Source organism: Hemibagrus wyckioides, linkage group LG02, assembly GCF_019097595.1.
Source record: "Hemibagrus wyckioides isolate EC202008001 linkage group LG02, SWU_Hwy_1.0, whole genome shotgun sequence".
NCBI classification, from domain to species: Eukaryota; Metazoa; Chordata; class Actinopteri; order Siluriformes; family Bagridae; genus Hemibagrus; species Hemibagrus wyckioides.
The window spans coordinates 2,033,928-2,051,427 of NC_080711.1; the positions used below are offsets into that span (position 1 = coordinate 2,033,928).

Consider the following 17,500-nt stretch of genomic DNA (forward strand, 5'->3'; position numbering starts at 1 on the left):
CGAGGAGCGACTGCGACAGATGGAGGCACAACTGGAGGAGAAGAACCAGGAGCTGCAGAGAGTGAGTCACGATTTATTTCTCCTTTTACATCATCTCTATCTCTCTCCCTCTCTCTTTCTTTCTTTCTCTCTCTCTCTCTCTCGGTCCCGATCTGTCATTTTGTTTGATGCTGAAGTTTAACACTCGCCGCTCTAACGACGAATAACCGCTGCTTTTCTTCCCGTTATCTTTCTGACGAACACACCGCGGAGTGTGAGAGCGTGTGGAATATTCGGAGCTCCGGGTGTCAGGAAGGTGCTGAAAAAAAGAAGTTATTATTAAAAAGTGAAAAGATGTGGGAAGAAGGGAACTGCTGAGAAAGAGCTGTCAGGGCGTCTGGGACCAAAATATCCTATCAATTTTTAGCCTTGCGTTTCCACACGAGCGAAAAGCAGCATGAGAACGCACCTCAGGCCAGATGGATACCTACAGTGTCACGTGATGCAGGAAGGGTAGAGAGGAGAGCTGAGAGAAAGCCGGGATTAGTACAGGGAAAGTTGAACCAAATCAATCAAAGTAAATGAATAACGAGAGTGTTTCTCACTCAGAAGCTTTACTGAACACGCACTCGGACAATGACGTGCACCTTGATATAAATGATGTCACTAAGCTACGTTACGAACCATTTTTTAAATCTTAGCGATCGTTTGTGTTTGTATTTATTTTCCTGTGTACAGACAGCATAGTGTAAGTGCCTGGTGTGTAGGACATCATTTGGGACGCAGCTTTTATCTTTAGATTAAAGAAAGAAAGTTTTGGTAGATCTACTCCTTTAATTCAAAACCTTCATATTTCTAGTTATATTTAATCTCCATCACCATGGCAACCTTGCTTTAATTGATTGAGCATACAGTTTTGACAAAAATTAGGCAGACTTACCATGTAACTTAAAGTCCCACATTTTTGGGACTATCAGTTACATGAGATTCTAAAGTCTGCCACATTTTGTCAGATATAGCACTGACACCGGAGACTCCTTCCATAAGTCGTTTCTATGATTAAACTTTTTTATTGTTGCATAACAGAAAGTTTTCGTAATCCATGCATCGTTAGTCTTCCGCGAGTCGTCTGCCACACACGCCCCCTGTGCATGAGTGGTTACTATAGCAACGGGCGCATTAATATAAACCTCTCATTTAAACACATTTATTACCATGTGTTACTTTACTTTTTTATCAGTGCCATCCTTTCACTTTCTCTCTCTCTCTTTCACCCTGTATCTCTTTCTCTTTTTCTTTCTTTCTGTTTATTTATATCTCCAATCTTCCAGAATGTGATGCTCTTATAGTGCACTTGTTTTGCAGTTACGACCATGCACGAGTTCACATAGTGGAGATTCAGTCTGGTGCTGTGTGTGTGTGTGTGGATGTGTGTGTGTGTGTGTGGGCTTTGTTTTACATTTGCTCTGCCCTGCTCTCTCTGCCCGTCAAACATTTTTTTGATCAGAGGCCAACACACTTTTTTTCCCTCCCACTCACTTCCCTCTCTCTCTCTCTCTCTCTCTCCAGGCAAGACAGAGGGAGAGGATGAACGATGAACACAATAAGCGCCTCTCCGACACCGTGGACAAGCTGCTGTCCGAGTCGAATGAGCGTCTGCAGCTCCACCTGAAGGAGCGCATGGCTGCTCTCGAGGAAAAGGTGTGTGTTCACATGGAATGCGACTCTTTACGTTTTGGGTTTTTTTTTTGCTCTTTGAAGTAAGTAAAACTCGTTGCTGTCTCCCAGAATGCACTGTCTGAGGAGCTTGCCAATATGAAGAAGATCCAAGACGATCTACTGGCAAACAAGGTACATTTACCACTACACACACATGCACAGGTCACTACACACCTGCAAAGACCCATACACACCTGCATACATCACTACACACACATGCACAGGTCACTACACACCTGCATACATCACTACACACACATGCACAGGTCACTACACACCTGCATACATCACTACACACACCTGCATACATCACTACACACACATGCACAGGTCACTACACACCTGCATGCATCACTACACACACCTGCATACATCACTACACACACCTGCACAGACCCATACACACCTGCATATATCACTACACACACCCGCACACACCTGCATACATCACTACACACACATGCACAGGTCACTACACACCTGCATACATCACTACACACACCTGCATACATCACTACACACACATGCACAGGTCACTACACACCTGCATACATCACTACACACACCTGCATACATCACTACACACACCTGCATACATCACTACACACACCTGCATACATCACTCACCCACCTGCACAGACCAATACACACCTGCATGCATCACTACACACACCTGCACAGACCAATACACACCTGCATGCATCACTACACACACCTGCACAGACCAATACACACCTGCATGCATCACTACACACACCTGCATACATCACTACACACACCTGCATACATCACTACACACACCTGCACAGACCCATACACACCTGCATATATCACTACACACACCCGCACACACCTGCATACATCACTACACACACATGCACAGGTCACTACACACCTGCATACATCACTACACACACCTGCATACATCACTACACACACCTGCATACATCACTACACACACCTGCATACATCACTACACACACATGCACAGGTCACTACACACCTGCAAAGACCCATACACACCTGCATACATCACTACACACACCTGCATACATCACTACACACACCTGCATACATCACTACACACACCTGCATGCATCACTACACACACCTGCATACATCACTCACCCACCTGCACAGACCAATACACACCTGCATGCATCACTACACACACCTGCACAGACCAATACACACCTGCATGCATCACTACACACACCTGCACAGACCAATACACACCTGCACAGACCAATACACACCTGCATGCATCACTACACACACCTGCACAGACCAATACACACCTGCATGCATCACTACACACACCTGCATACATCACTACACACACCTGCATACATCACTACACACACCTGCACAGACCCATACACACCTGCATATATCACTACACACACCTGCACAGACCAATACACACCTGCATACATCACTACACACACCTGCACAGACCAATACACACCTGCATACATCACTACACACACCTGCATACATCACTACACACACCTGCATACATCACTACACACACCTGCACAGACCAATACACACCTGCATACATCACTACACACACCTGCATACATCACTACACACACCTGCATACATCACTACACACACCTGCACAGACCAATACACACCTGCATATATCACTACACACACCTGCACAGACCAATACACACCTGCATATATCACTACACACACCTGCACAGACCAATACACACCTGCATACATCACTACACACACCTGCACAGACCAATACACACCTGCATACATCACTACACACACCTGCACAGACCAATACACACCCGCATACATCACTACACACACCTGCACAGACCAATACACACCTGCATACATCACTACACACACCTGCACAGACCAATACACACCTGCATACATCACTACACACACCTGCATACATCACTACACACACCTGCACAGACCAATACACACCCGCATACATCACTACACACACCTGCACAGACCAATACACACCTGCATACATCACTACACACACCTGCACAGACCAATACACACCTGCATGCATCACTACACACACCTGCATACATCACTACACACACCTGCATACATCACTACACACACCTGCACAGACCAATACACACCTGCATATATCACTACACACACCTGCACAGACCAATACACACCTGCATACATCACTACACACACCTGCACAGACCAATACACACCCGCATACATCACTACACACACCTGCACAGACCAATACACACCTGCATACATCACTACACACACCTGCATACATCACTACACACACCTGCACAGACCAATACACACCTGCATACATCACTACACACACCTGCACAGACCAATACACACCTGCATACATCACTACACACACCTGCACAGACCAATACACACCTGCATACATCACTACACACACCTGCATACATCACTACACACACCTGCACAGACCAATACACACCTGCATGCATCACTACACACACCTGCATACATCACTACACACACCTGCATACATCACTACACACACCTGCACAGACCAATACACACCTGCATATATCACTACACACACCTGCACAGACCCATACACACCTGCATATATCACTACACACACCTGCACAGACCAATACACACCCGCATACATCACTACACACACCTGCACAGACCAATACACACCTGCATACATCACTACACACACCTGCATACATCACTACACACACCTGCATACATCACTACACACCTTCACACTTCAATACACACCTGTACACCTCAGTGCTTACATGCACGCATCACTACACACCTGCAGAATACACACAGCTACACACTAGGACACATTTCAGTTCTGCCTCTGTACTTTCTTTCATTTTCTCCCCTTGTTACATCATTTTTTCTCTTCTTTTATTTTTTTGTTCCTTATCCCTTCTCTCTCTCTCTCTCTCTCTCTCTCTCAGGATCAGCTGATTGCAGAATTAGAAAGGCTGCAGCTGGAACTGGATCAGTTGAGGGGCAGGTCTGGCTCCTCCTACTCTCGGTAAGCTCCTCCTCCTCCTTCCTTATTGGTGATCATTCAGCTCAACGCTGCAGTCGTGTTTATTTTTGTAATGCGGTATTTAGAGCATCGCTCTAGCAGGAAGTGGACAGGCGGAGGATTTATGTGGACTTTATAATGGAGTGTCTAGTGTATAGGTTTGCTTCCAAGTATTAATGCAAGTGTTTAATAATTGATGTCAAGTTCTAGGAAGAGTTCAGATGAGAGAATTACGTTTAGTCGTATATTAACAGTCGTTGTGACACCTGTCAGTCAGGTAGCTTTAAGAACAATGAGTGCTGATGGTTCTCCGTTCTCCTGGCCAGCTCTCTTCCCGGCAGTGCTCTGGAGCTCAGGTACTCCCAGGGAGGCGGTTCTCTACCTGCTGGCTCCACCACTCACCTGGATCACTACGGCAGTACAGGCTCAGGGGGCGTGGTCAGACGGACCCACCGTGGACGCTGGGGCGGAGCCAGAGAAGATGCCAGCAAGGTGAGAATCTTCACATTGCTTTTATTGCTCCACTGGACGTATATATGTGAGGTCAGATTGCTAAACTCCTCCTCTCCTGTGCAGTACGGTGAATGGGAGAGCGGCGCTTTGCTCGGGCCGGGTTTCGAAGGTGGAGTCGAGGGCGGCTGCTCCGATGACGAGGAGGATCGTGAAACGCTCTTCGGATCTGAGCTGCTTTCTCCTAGTGGACAGACGGATGTCCAGACATTGGCCATCATGCTTCAGGAGCAGCTGGAGGCCATCAACAAGGAGATCAAGTGAGCTTAAATTTTAAAGTCTTGAACCTGCTGATTATGGAAAGGTGATTGTGAGATGTTGTTGTGCAGAGAGACGATGATGTGCTCCATAACATGAAAGTCTGTCATTTAATGAATCCTGTGTGTGTGTGTGTGTGTCAGGCTGATTCAGGAGGAGAAGGAGAACACGGAGCTGAGAGCTGAAGAGATCGAGAGCCGTGTGAGCAGCGTGGCTCTGGACGGACCCCCGGTTCCTCCGTCCTCTTTGGGAAGAGACGCCAGTGGCAGGACCTTCATTACTCCGTCCCTCACCTCCTCCACCCTGGCGTCTCCCTCTCCGCCCAGCTCGGGTCACTCCACCCCACGCCTGCCCCACTCTCCGGCACGCGAGACCGAGAGACAGGTAGCGTCTCAGCAAACATGATGTATTTAAATTAAATAAATAAATAAATAAATAAGCAACAATCATTTTTAGCTCAACGGAGGGGGATTATAAGATCTTTGGAGATGGTTTTATATCTTGGGATTAACTACAGTATCACTAATGATACAAAAACTAAACTACCTTTAAAACTCGATTTATAGATTCATCTAATTGATTGATTTAAATTACGGGATTTTATTCGTCTCATTTCTCAGAACAACAAGGAAGACGATAGGTCCCTGGCCCTGCTGGACTCCACCCCTCCACCCACCCCTCGTGCACTGCGATTGGACAGAATGAGCCACACCCACCCCGGAGCCATGCTGGACGACAGCCGTGAGTTCCGCAGGTCAGTGAGACACCTCAACGAGAAACAGATACACATTTTAAAAAACAGAAAACGTTCAATTCTGAGACCCTAAACTGTAGATTATTTAAAAAGATATGTCTTCTGGTTAGTTTCTCTCTCTCTCTGTCTCTGTCTCTCTGTCTCTCTCTTTATCCGTCTTTTGTCCCTGTAGTCTCTCGGCAGACGGCAGCAGCTCTAACAGCAGTCAGGATTCCCTCCACAAGGCCAGCAAAAAGAAAAGCATCAAGTCTTCCATTGGCCGCCTTTTTGGAAAGAAGGAGAAGGGACGCATGGGACAGCCAGGACGAGAGTCCACCTCTTTGGGTGAGCAGGGACAGGACAGAGACAAAGGGCAAAGACACAAGGGACATGGACACAAAGGACAGAGACCAAAGGGACAGGGACATGAAGGGCAGAGACACAAGGGACAGGGGACATAAAGGGCAGTGACATGAAGGACAGAGACCAAAGGGACAGGGACATGAAGGGCAGCGACACAAGGGACAGGGGACATAAAGGGCAGAGACTCAGGGAACAGGGACATGAAGGGCAGAGCCTAAAGTGACAGGGACATGAAGAGCAGAGAATGAGGGGACAGGGACACGAAGCGTAGAGACTCAGAGGGCAGGGACATAAAGGGCAGAGACTCAGGGGACAGGGACATGAAGGGCAGAGAGATTTAGGGGACAGGGACAAGAAAAGCAGAGACTCTGGGGCAGGGACATGAAGGGCAGAGACTCTGGGGACAGGGACATGAAGCGCAGAGACTCAGGGGTCAAAAACATAAAGGGCAGAGAGGGGGCAGGGATATGAAGAGCAGAGATTCAGGGGACATACCATGTAGAGGGACCAGAACATTAAGGGCATAGACACAAGGGACAGGGACGTGATGGGCAGAGATATAAGACAGTGGTATAGGAGACCAAGAGATGAAGCGGGGAGACGTGAAGGGCAAAAAGGGCAGAGACCCAAGAGAATAAGACACAAGGGACAGGGACATGAAGGGCAGAGACACAAGGGACAGGGACATGATGTACCTGCACATCAAGGGTTACAGCATTATAGAGAGACATAAAGAGCAAAGATATGAGGGACATAGTCATGAAGAGTGGAGAGATGAGTGACAGGGGATAGGGGCAGAAGCGACAGGGACACAAGGGACAGGTGACTATGTGGCCAAAGGGTCAGTGACTCTAATATGAAGTATAGAAACATTTAAGACATGAAAATAAGAACTTCTTAAATGTTTAAATTTATTGTAACATTCAGAGTCCATGTCCACTGCTAATCACTTAGAACAGGAAGTTAACTTTAGCCTTATCTTCTGTTCCAGCGTCCACTCCCTCTGACGATCTGGGCACCGTTGACCCGCTCGGTCTCACCAAGATGGCCGGACCTGTGGACAAGGACCGCCGCAGCAAGAAGAAGTACACTCGTCTCTCAGATTCTCTCAAACTGTGTCTCAAATCTCTCATCGGATTCTGACATGATGCACTTTGTACTTTTGAGCCACTAAATGTTAGAGCCGCTAAATGTTAGAGCCGCTAAATGTTAGAGCCGCTAAATGTTAGAGCCGCTAAATGCTAGTGTTCCAGATCAAAAAACTGGAAGCTGTAACTATTTGCTATTAAATAAGCTAACTGGGTCTGCAGCACTGTTAGCTAAAGATAAACAGCTAGCTTAAAAGGGTAATAAAGAATATTATAAAATTTGAGACACAGTAGCTATTTCTGTTCACTTGTTTTCTCCTCTTTTATTTTCTCTCTTCTTTCTGTAGCATTGCTTATTCACGTTGTAGTTTTAAAATAAAAATCATCCTCACGTGACATTTTATGATTCGAGAATCTTATTGTCTCTCTTTCTTTCTTTAAGACATGAGCTGTTGGAGGAGGCGTGTCGTCAGGGGCTTCCCTTCGCCTCCTGGGACGGCCCCACCGTGGTGTCCTGGCTGGAGGTTCCACTCGTTTTATTTTTTCATAGAAATGAATAGAAAAAAACACAAACATTAGTGACATCCGTTTAAACCTCTGGATTCTTAATTACACACACCATCTATTTCTCCTTCATTTAATTGTATAACCATATATCTTCATCTCTTTTGCTCTCTCTCTCTCTCTTTCCTTCTCTCCCTCTCCCTCTCTCTCTCTCTCTCTCTCTCTCTCCTTCTCTCTCTCTCTCTCTCTCCCTCTCTCTCTCTCTCTCTCTCTCTCCTTCTCTCTCCCTCTCTCTCTCTCTCTCCCTGTCTCAGTTGTGGGTGGGTATGCCGGCGTGGTACGTGGCAGCGTGTCGTGCTAACGTGAAGAGTGGAGCGATCATGGCTAATCTTTCTGACACAGAGATCCAGCGTGAGATCGGCATCAGTAACCCGCTGCACCGCCTCAAACTCCGCCTCGCCATCCAGGAGATGGTGTCACTCACCAGCCCGTCTGCCCCGGCCAGCACCCGCTCTGTACGAACACACACATACACACACACACTCACACACATATTTACACACCTACACACACACACACACACACATATACACACACATATTCACACACATATTTACACACCTACACACACACACACACACATATACACACACATATTCACACACATATTTACACACCTACACACACACACATATTCACACACATACACACACACACACATATTCACACACATATATACACACACACACACACATGCATGAACAAACACCCCCACAAACAAAACAGAACAAAATTGATTCTTTTGATTCGTTTGCTGTTTGGTTTGGTTTGATTTCACTACTGATCACACATAATAAATAAACCCCCAAAAAACCCTAACATCATCATCAGTTGTGTGTAGCTCTCTAAACGTCCTCGTAATACTGCTTCGGTCAGAAATACAGCAATAACAGCAAACTTTTACCAAGTGCTTGTAAAAATCACAAAAATCACCTGAGCACAGACGACACGGAGCTGGAGCTGAATAATTGGAGTGTATTATTATATAAACGATTAATTTAACATGTTTTGTGTAGTGCATCCTGATCCTTTGATTATTTTCTCTATAGCTGTGTACAGTTTAAATAATTGCTGCAACCCAAAAACGCACAGCGTGTTCGATTCACCTTCTCTGGGTGAGTTGGTTCCGAGTCGATTCACTTTCTCTGGGTGAGTCGGTTCTGAGTCGATTCACCTTCTCAGGGTGAGTTGGTTCCGAGTCTATTCACTTTCTCTGGGTGAGTCGGTTCCAAGTCAGTTCACTTTCTCTGGGTGAGTCGGTTCCGAGTCGATTCACTTTCTCTGGGTTAGTCGATTCAGAGTCGATTCACTTTCTCTGGGTGAGTCGATTCAGAGTCAATTCACTTTCACAGAAGGAGTTCAACTGATTTTCATTCCTCACCTGAGCGTGATGGCTGTCTAAAGAAGTACACGGAGGAGAGCACAAACACACACACACACACACACACACACACAGGGTTGAAAGTAAAAAGCTGATTTTTCCCTCTGAGTAACAGAGTCTTGTTTGTTTCTGTGTTTTTAGTCGACCAGTAACGTGTGGATGACCCATGCTGAAATGGAGTCTCTCACTGCAGCCACCAAACCAGTTAGTACCTTTTCTTTTCACTTTTCTTAACAAGTGACCAGAACCCTACGTCCATACAGCGTTGTTATTCGACAGGTACTTATTAGTTAACGGTAGAGCTAGCTGTGAAAATGATTAGAATATGAGGAGAAATCCTGTCACGTTAGCTTATGATACCTAGCTAGCTAGCCATTTTTATCCCAGGAGGTACGTTTTCTCACACCAGTCAGGATTGCTTGTGATCGCTAGCTATAATTAGCAGTAAAAATAATGAGCATTTGATTAAAACTTCTCAGTAATCCTTTTCTCAAACTAGTCAGGTTTGTTTATGTCAGTTAGCAAGAGCTAAAAGAAAAAAACATGACCAGGTATGATTACAACTTTTAAAATCCTCTCAGGTTAGCTTATGTTGGTTAGCAATCTAGCTATTTTGACCCCTGAAAGTACCTAAAGACATTTTCTCAAACCGTGTCTTTTTATTTATGCTAGTTACTGAGTGTTAGCACTGAAGATTTATAAGAATAGCATTTAAAATCTCCTGTCTTGTAAGTTAGCTTACAATAGCTAGCTAGCTGTTTTGAATCCAGAAGTGGCTAAATGCTTTCTCAAACCAGTCAGGATTCTTTACGCTTGTTAGCTATAATTAGCAGTAAAAATGATGAACATGTTTGATTACAACTTTTAAAATCTTTTCAGAAATCCTGTTCACATAGATAATGATAGCTCGCTAGCTATTTTGACCCCAGAATGTACCTAAAAGATGTTTTCTTAAATACGCATTTTTGCTGATCGGAATTAGCAGAGAAGGTTATGATTAGCGACCCAGAGATTTCTGGTGGTTCCTGACATTATATCTTATTATATTGTGGAGGAAAATATCTACTCATATAAAGAACATTGCTAGTGAGGAACAGAAACCAGAAAATCCTGAACAAAACCCAGTGGAAACCATTAGAACAAGTCTTAATCTTTAACAAGTCTTAAAATATGACCTACTGGAAACCATTAGCATAGGGGTGCTCCGATTGATCGGTGGCCGATCATAATCGGCCGATAATTGCTTTGGGAAGTTTGATCGGCGGTCTCTATAATGGCCAATCTAGAAAAGCCGATCAGATGACAATTTTTTTTGCGCGCTGCTAAAATGGCTTCACCGATCTGGCAGTTCTACATAGTGTGTGAAGTTGGCTAGCACTAAGAGAGAGCGGGAGAGTTCAGCAACTCAAGCGCCACTCACTCACTCACACACACACACACACCAAAATACCGTGAGAGTGTGTGCTGGTATATGCTCTAGAACCGCTCTTGCGAAAAGTCTAACTTCTAATATTTAATGTTAACACAGTTGATAAAAGTCGGCTAACAAATGTATGTTGTGTCAAAAAGGAGGCCCACTGTCTCTGATTCTGAAAACCCCGGACATATAGAACCCATTTGATTATTATTCCATACCCAAGACATACAAAAGCCTTAAATTAAATAAGCCTAAAGATAAATCTAAATAAAATCTAAACTGTTAAAGCACTAAGACATTACAGTCTGAACATCATGACTTTCTATTATTCAGCTAATGCAGTATTTAAGTTAAAATACAGACATGGCTTAGGGGAACAAGACAGCCCCTGATGTTTACAAATCCTAGAAATGCCCCTGAGTTACACCACAGTGTTTACACATGTCCGCAGCCTTATGAAGGACAACATAGCATCAGTTCATTTCTAGGTAGACTCTGTTTGTTCTGTCTGTCATTTTATTCATTTTTATATAATCTACAGGAAAGTTGTATTTGTCCAGCTCTAAGCTGTTCCCAATTACTGACCAATCACAGGCTGCTATGTTTTAAATTGACATGTTGCATGTGTTGCCAATAAATACAGTTATCAAATCATGATATTCCTCTTCTTGTAATTTCAATACTTTAATTTACATTGTTGTTAAATATAGTTTAATAAATAATGCTATATGATAAGGCTTGAAATAGACCCTGTAATCGGTATCGGTATCGGTCGATACAGCTTCTAGTGATCGGAGATCGGTGATCGGCCACAAAAATCCTGATTGGAGCACCCCTACAGTAGGACCAATCTAAATCAGATATATGACCTACTGGAAACCATTAGGACCAATCTTAATCAGATATATGACCTACTGGAAACCATTAGGACCAGTCTTAATCAGATATATGACCTACTGGAAACCATTAGGACCAATCTTAATCAGATATATGACCTACTGGAAACCATTAGGACCAGTCTTAATCAGATATATGACCTACTGGAAACCATTAGGACCAATCTTAATCAGATATATGACCTACTGGAAACCATTAGGACCAGTCTTAATCAGATATATGACCTACTGGAAACCATTAGGACCAATCTTAATCAGATATATGACCTACTGGAAACCATTAGGACCAGTCTTAATCAGATATATGACCTACTGGAAACCATTAGGACCAATCTTAATCAGATATATGACCTACTGGAAACCATTAGGACCAATCTTAATCAGATATATGACCTACTGGAAACCATTAGGACCAATCTTAATCAGATATATGACCTACTGGAAACCATTAGGACCAGTCTTAATCAGATATATGACCTAGTGGAAACCATTAGGACCAATCTTAATCAGATATATGACCTAGTGGAAACCATTAGGACCAATCTTAATCAGATATATGACCTACTGGAAACCATTAGGACCAATCTTAATCAGATATATGACCTACTGGAAACCATTAGGACCAATCTTAATCAGATATATGACCTAGTGGAAACCATTAGGACCAGTCTTAATCAGATATATGACCTACTGGAAACCATTAGGACCAGTCTTAATCAGATATATGACCTAGTGGAAACCATTAGGACCAGTCTTAATCAGATATATGACCTACTGGAAACCATTAGGACCAGTCTTAATCAGATATATGACCTAGTGGAAACCATTAGGACCAGTCTTAATCAGATATATGACCTACTGGAAACCATTACAACCAGTCCTAATCCGATATATGACCTACTAGAAACCATTAAAACCAATCTTAATCAGATATATGACCTACTGGAAACCATTAGAACAAGTCTTAATCAGGTATATGACCTACTGGAAACCATTAGAACAAGTCTTAATCAGGTATATGACCTATTGGAAACCATTAGAGATTACTTACTGCTTCCTAAAAGGTTGTACTGGATATTTTCAGGAAAAACCGTTGAAATTTATAAGAAAAGTTATTATCCGTAATGGAAACCACTGGCAGTGGATTTCTGGTGGTCTTTAATGGTAGATTGATAGAATGTGATGGTTCCTGATGGTGTTTCTGGTTATATTTTGACGGTACAGCATGCTGGTGAACGCCACTAATGGAATATGATGGAAACCAGTAAGACGAGTGTCATTAGTGTCCCTTATATAACCAGAGATTTTTTTGTTTAGTAAAATAAATAGTTTGAAGTGTTTGATGTCTGATAAAAATAAAGTGTGGTAAAGTCATGCTGAGATTCGGAGACCACCAGGAGTAGACATTTAAGGGAAATTGTTGGATATGTGTTGATCTTTCTCTCTCTCTCTCTCTCTCTCTCTCTCTCTCTCTCTCTCTTTCTCTTACTCTCCTTCTATCTCTCTCTTCTATCTCTCTATCTATCTCTCTGTCCCTCTTTGTGTGTCCTCACTAGGCTTTAGTGTTAAGCATCTTCTGCTTTTCCCTCAGAGTTCTGTCGTAGCGTACACACTGCTTCCACCTAATGACCCGGTCACTAACAAACTGTTCCTCCCTTTGTTCCCTTTCTTCCTGTCCTCCGTCGACATCCCTCCTTCTTCTCCCCTTCCATCGGCGTGTCTTTCCCGCTGCTCCTGCCGCTTTTCCTCCTCTCCTTCTCCCCGTGTCTCTCTCTATCTCCTCGCCTGTGCAGGAGCTGAAGGAGTTCAGCTGGGATCAGGTACGTCAGCGCACCGATTCTCACCATTTTACAATAACGGAAATTTACTGCTTTTAGCTTGTAAAGGAAAAAAAAACGAACCCAGCCTTAGTGTGTGGTCCTTAAATACCCTTTAAGTACCCTGAGATTTTTTTTGAAACTCATTTCCACCAGTTTAAGAGGCGAACATTTGCCAGATCTGAAAAAAAGAAACCAATCATGGTGCAATAATAATAACCACATCACATCACATCACATCATCACTTCAAGCCCAGAAAATGATCTCATAAACGTAGAGGCGGCCCGAATAAATTCATTTCTCAGCTGTTGCTTCATTCCATCAGGATTTATTTCTTTATTTAATATTCAGAATTCTTGTCTTCACCATCCAGCTGATTTTATACATCACATAATAATCATTCATTAATTAGTGATTTTTTTAGATTGGGACAAATCTTATAAATGAACATTAAACAGGAGAGAGAGAGAGAGAGAGAGAGAGAGAGAGAGGGACTGAGAAGAAGGATCAGAGAGAGAAAGAAAGAGAGAGAGAGATAAAGAGAGACAATCAGAGAGAGAAAGATAGAGAGAGGATCAGAGAGAGAGAGAGAGAGAAAAGAGAGAGAGATTCTTTGTTCAGTGACTCGATTCAATACTTCACATCAAAACTTTTCCCTATCGACTGCAGCTTACTTAGCTACTGAACCCCAGTATTTAAAGAAACACACTTCAGCATAGCTTAGCATGATCATAGATTACTTATTAAACATAAAATATACAACACATTCATTTTGATATTGATCCTGTCAGAAGAACCTAACGACATTTTCACAAACCAGTCAGGATTGTTTCTGTGGGTTAGCAATGCTAGCAGTAAAAGTGTTAAACAGCTAGCTCTTTTGACCCTAAATATGTTTTTTTTAAAAACCTTTTTTGTTTATGCTAGCTAGTTAGCAGTGAAAACTATGAATATGTAGAAAAAACAAGGTTTAAAATCGAGTTAGCATATGATAGCTGGTTAGCTATTTTCGATCAGTGTTCCAGCTATGCTAGCATAAATTAGCATGATCATAGATTACTGACAAAACATACATGACATATATGACAAAATATATAACACATTGATTTTTTTTATGTAAGAGCCGTTTTTGGTACATTTTATATTTCAGTGGAAATCTCTTAATTGCGTGTGTGTGTTAGATTCTGGCTTATGGTGATATGAACCATGAGTGGGTGGGAAACGACTGGCTGCCCAGTCTGGGTCTGCCGCAGTACCGGAGCTACTTCATGGAGTCTCTGGTGGACGCTCGCATGCTGGACCACCTGACCAAGAAAGAGCTGCGTGGGCAACTCAAAATGGTGGACAGCTTCCACAGGTAGCGTTAACACCTTTAACCATGTGCATACAAGACCTGCTGACCTTAATGGTCCTAATATTGCAGAAACTTCGAAAGCTTTGATGCTGAATGACCGCAATTCTAGACTTACTGATCATTTTTATGGATAATTTGCCCACACATGCTTTTTCTTACTCTTTGATCCATCTTGTTGACCTTCTGACCTCAGGGTGAGCCTGCACTACGGCATCATGTGCCTGAAGCGGCTGAACTACGACCGCAAGGAGCTGGAGAGGAAGAGAGACGAGAGCCAACACCAGAATAAAGGTCTCTCTTCTAACAAATCATCCCTTAATATATAATTCATTATATTTATAAAAATGTCTCATCGCTAGTTTAGTTCTGTCCATCCACACTGTTTGTCCAGCGAGTGCCGTGTTCAGAATTCGGTGATTTGAGCTTATAAAAAAAAAACAAAAACACCTCAGACTATATTGGGAGTTTTTTTCACACAGTTATTTAGCCATTTCTACTTGTTGAATTCATAAATTAGTTGAATTTATAATTACTTAATTAATTATTATTGTTCTTGTAATTATTATTTTAACAACGCCATACTGGATGCCCATACAATTCAAAGTTCCAATACTTTTGCATCATTTTATACTAATGTCTCACTGGAGTCTGATGAAGTCATGCAGCTCGATTCAGGAACTTCTCCTGCCGTCTGATTGAGTCAGGAAACATACAGCGATTTCCGTTACACCCAAAACTTAAACATGTTTTCTCACATAAACTATTGTCTAAAAACTCTGATCTATAGAGCCGTTCTGCGCCGAGGCTCGGCTTCGCTCAGGAAACTCTACCAAAGAGTCACTTGAGAGACACAATTTACAGTTTGTGGAGGGAGGAAGGGAGGTTTCCCAGCATGCATTTAGCCGTAATAACAAATAACATGCTATTAGCTGTAAAGTGTGCTGGAACAGCCTGTGAGCTTCAGGTCAATCGCTGCTCAGAAGCTTTATTGACAACATGGAGATTAAATGTGAAAAAAAAAAAACGTTGAAGTGGGAAAGACAATCAGGATTGTTTTATACTGACAAGATGCTTAAATACCGTAATAAGGCTTGCTAAGGCTAATTTGGAGGAGTGGTTACAGGCACAGCATTGTGATGTCTTTTTCTGGAGACATACAACATCTTTAATTTACATCAGATGTAAAGGCTACATAAAACTTTACAGCGTACATCAGATTGTGTAAAGCTCCATGAGAAAACTGTACATGGTACATCAGATTTACAGCAGAGGTAACCAGGAAATACTTGTCTAATGACTAATGATGTTGTTGTGATTTTTGTGATGTCCAGATGTGATGGTTTGGTCAAACGAACGTGTGATGTGCTGGGTTCAGTCTATCGGTCTGAAGGAATTCGCAGATAACTTGGCTGAGAGCGGAGTGCATGGAGCTCTACTCGCTCTGGACGACACCTTCGACTACACTGACCTGGCCCTGCTCCTGCAGATCCCCAACCAGAACACACAGGTGAGAGAGAGAGAGAGAGAAGAGGGAAAAGAGAGAGAGACAGGAAGAGGGAAAGAGAGAGAGAGAGAGAGACCCTTGTCCTGTCATTATTGTCCTCTTGTCTTCACCTGTTCTGTGTTTCCTCTGTGGTTAGTCTTCTGTGTATCACCTGTCTTATTTCTACCTTGTAACGTTCCGTTCCTGCTTTTCCACGTTCTCCATCGTTATGGTTTTGTTCTCAGTTGCCTGCTCGTGTTTAGTCCTGCCTGATGGAGATTACGATTCTCACCACGTCCAATCTCACACATCTGGAAGACTTTTTTTTTTTTCAGGAGGTTCATCAGTTCTGTCCAGTGGAGAAACATCTCCAAATACATCTCCAAAAACATCTCCATATATACATATTTTTCTTTTTTTATTGATTAGTGATTAAGTACAAGTAGATGTATTTTGACGAATAGCTTTTAGAACATATTTTTCTCTACTTTCTCAGGCACGCCAACTCCTAGAGAAGGAGTACAACTCCCTGATCGCCATGGGAACCGAGAGGAGACCAGATGAGGCGAGTCATGTGACACGTGTTAAACTAAATAACATGAGTATTAATGTGCAACATGTTACACTTTATGTACCTCTACTGAATAAGGACTTGAATGCTAACATCCATCAGTTCCACCATGTTGGAAATAAACACTGACACTGCATCCTGACTCACACATTGAGATCACAACAACCTCAGATGTTCACAGTTCTGCAGTTTGTGTCTGTTCAAGTGTTGATGGACTTGCGGTTCTCTCTCTCTCAGGATGGCACTAAGACCTTCACTCGCTCCCCATCCTGGAGGAAGATGTTCCGTGAGAAGGACCTGAGAGGAGTGACCTCAGACTCTTCAGAGACGCTGCCTGC

At 43.1% G+C, this 17,500-nt stretch overlaps 1 protein-coding gene across 6 annotated transcripts in view; it reads left to right on the top strand.

The window, feature by feature from the left end:
• The window catches only part of ppfia3 (PTPRF interacting protein alpha 3), a 69,618-nt gene that overhangs the window by 49,435 nt on the left and 2,683 nt on the right, over positions 1–17,500 (top strand). For 5 of the 6 annotated variants that reach the window (XM_058373806.1, XM_058373774.1, XM_058373780.1 and 2 more), the window contains exons 12-30: positions 1–61; positions 1,549–1,680; positions 1,768–1,830; positions 4,650–4,729; positions 5,053–5,218; positions 5,303–5,496; positions 5,638–5,878; positions 6,115–6,248; positions 6,421–6,572; positions 7,582–7,675; positions 8,121–8,202; positions 8,497–8,697; positions 9,765–9,827; positions 13,730–13,756; positions 14,936–15,111; positions 15,302–15,399; positions 16,440–16,615; positions 17,088–17,156; positions 17,400–17,500. The exon at positions 1–61 is cut by the window's left edge and continues 23 nt beyond it; the exon at positions 17,400–17,500 is cut by the window's right edge and continues 62 nt beyond it. In XM_058373806.1, the coding sequence (XP_058229789.1) occupies positions 1–61; positions 1,549–1,680; positions 1,768–1,830; positions 4,650–4,729; positions 5,053–5,218; positions 5,303–5,496; positions 5,638–5,878; positions 6,115–6,248; positions 6,421–6,572; positions 7,582–7,675; positions 8,121–8,202; positions 8,497–8,697; positions 9,765–9,827; positions 13,730–13,756; positions 14,936–15,111; positions 15,302–15,399; positions 16,440–16,615; positions 17,088–17,156; positions 17,400–17,500 (2,310 nt within the window). Of the gene's footprint in view, positions 62–1,548; positions 1,681–1,767; positions 1,831–4,649; positions 4,730–5,052; positions 5,219–5,302; positions 5,497–5,637; positions 5,879–6,114; positions 6,249–6,420; positions 6,573–7,581; positions 7,676–8,120; positions 8,203–8,496; positions 8,698–9,764; positions 9,828–13,492; positions 13,687–13,729; positions 13,757–14,935; positions 15,112–15,301; positions 15,400–16,439; positions 16,616–17,087; positions 17,157–17,399 lie in introns of those variants that run through there. The other variant, XM_058373815.1, reaches the window with a different exon arrangement.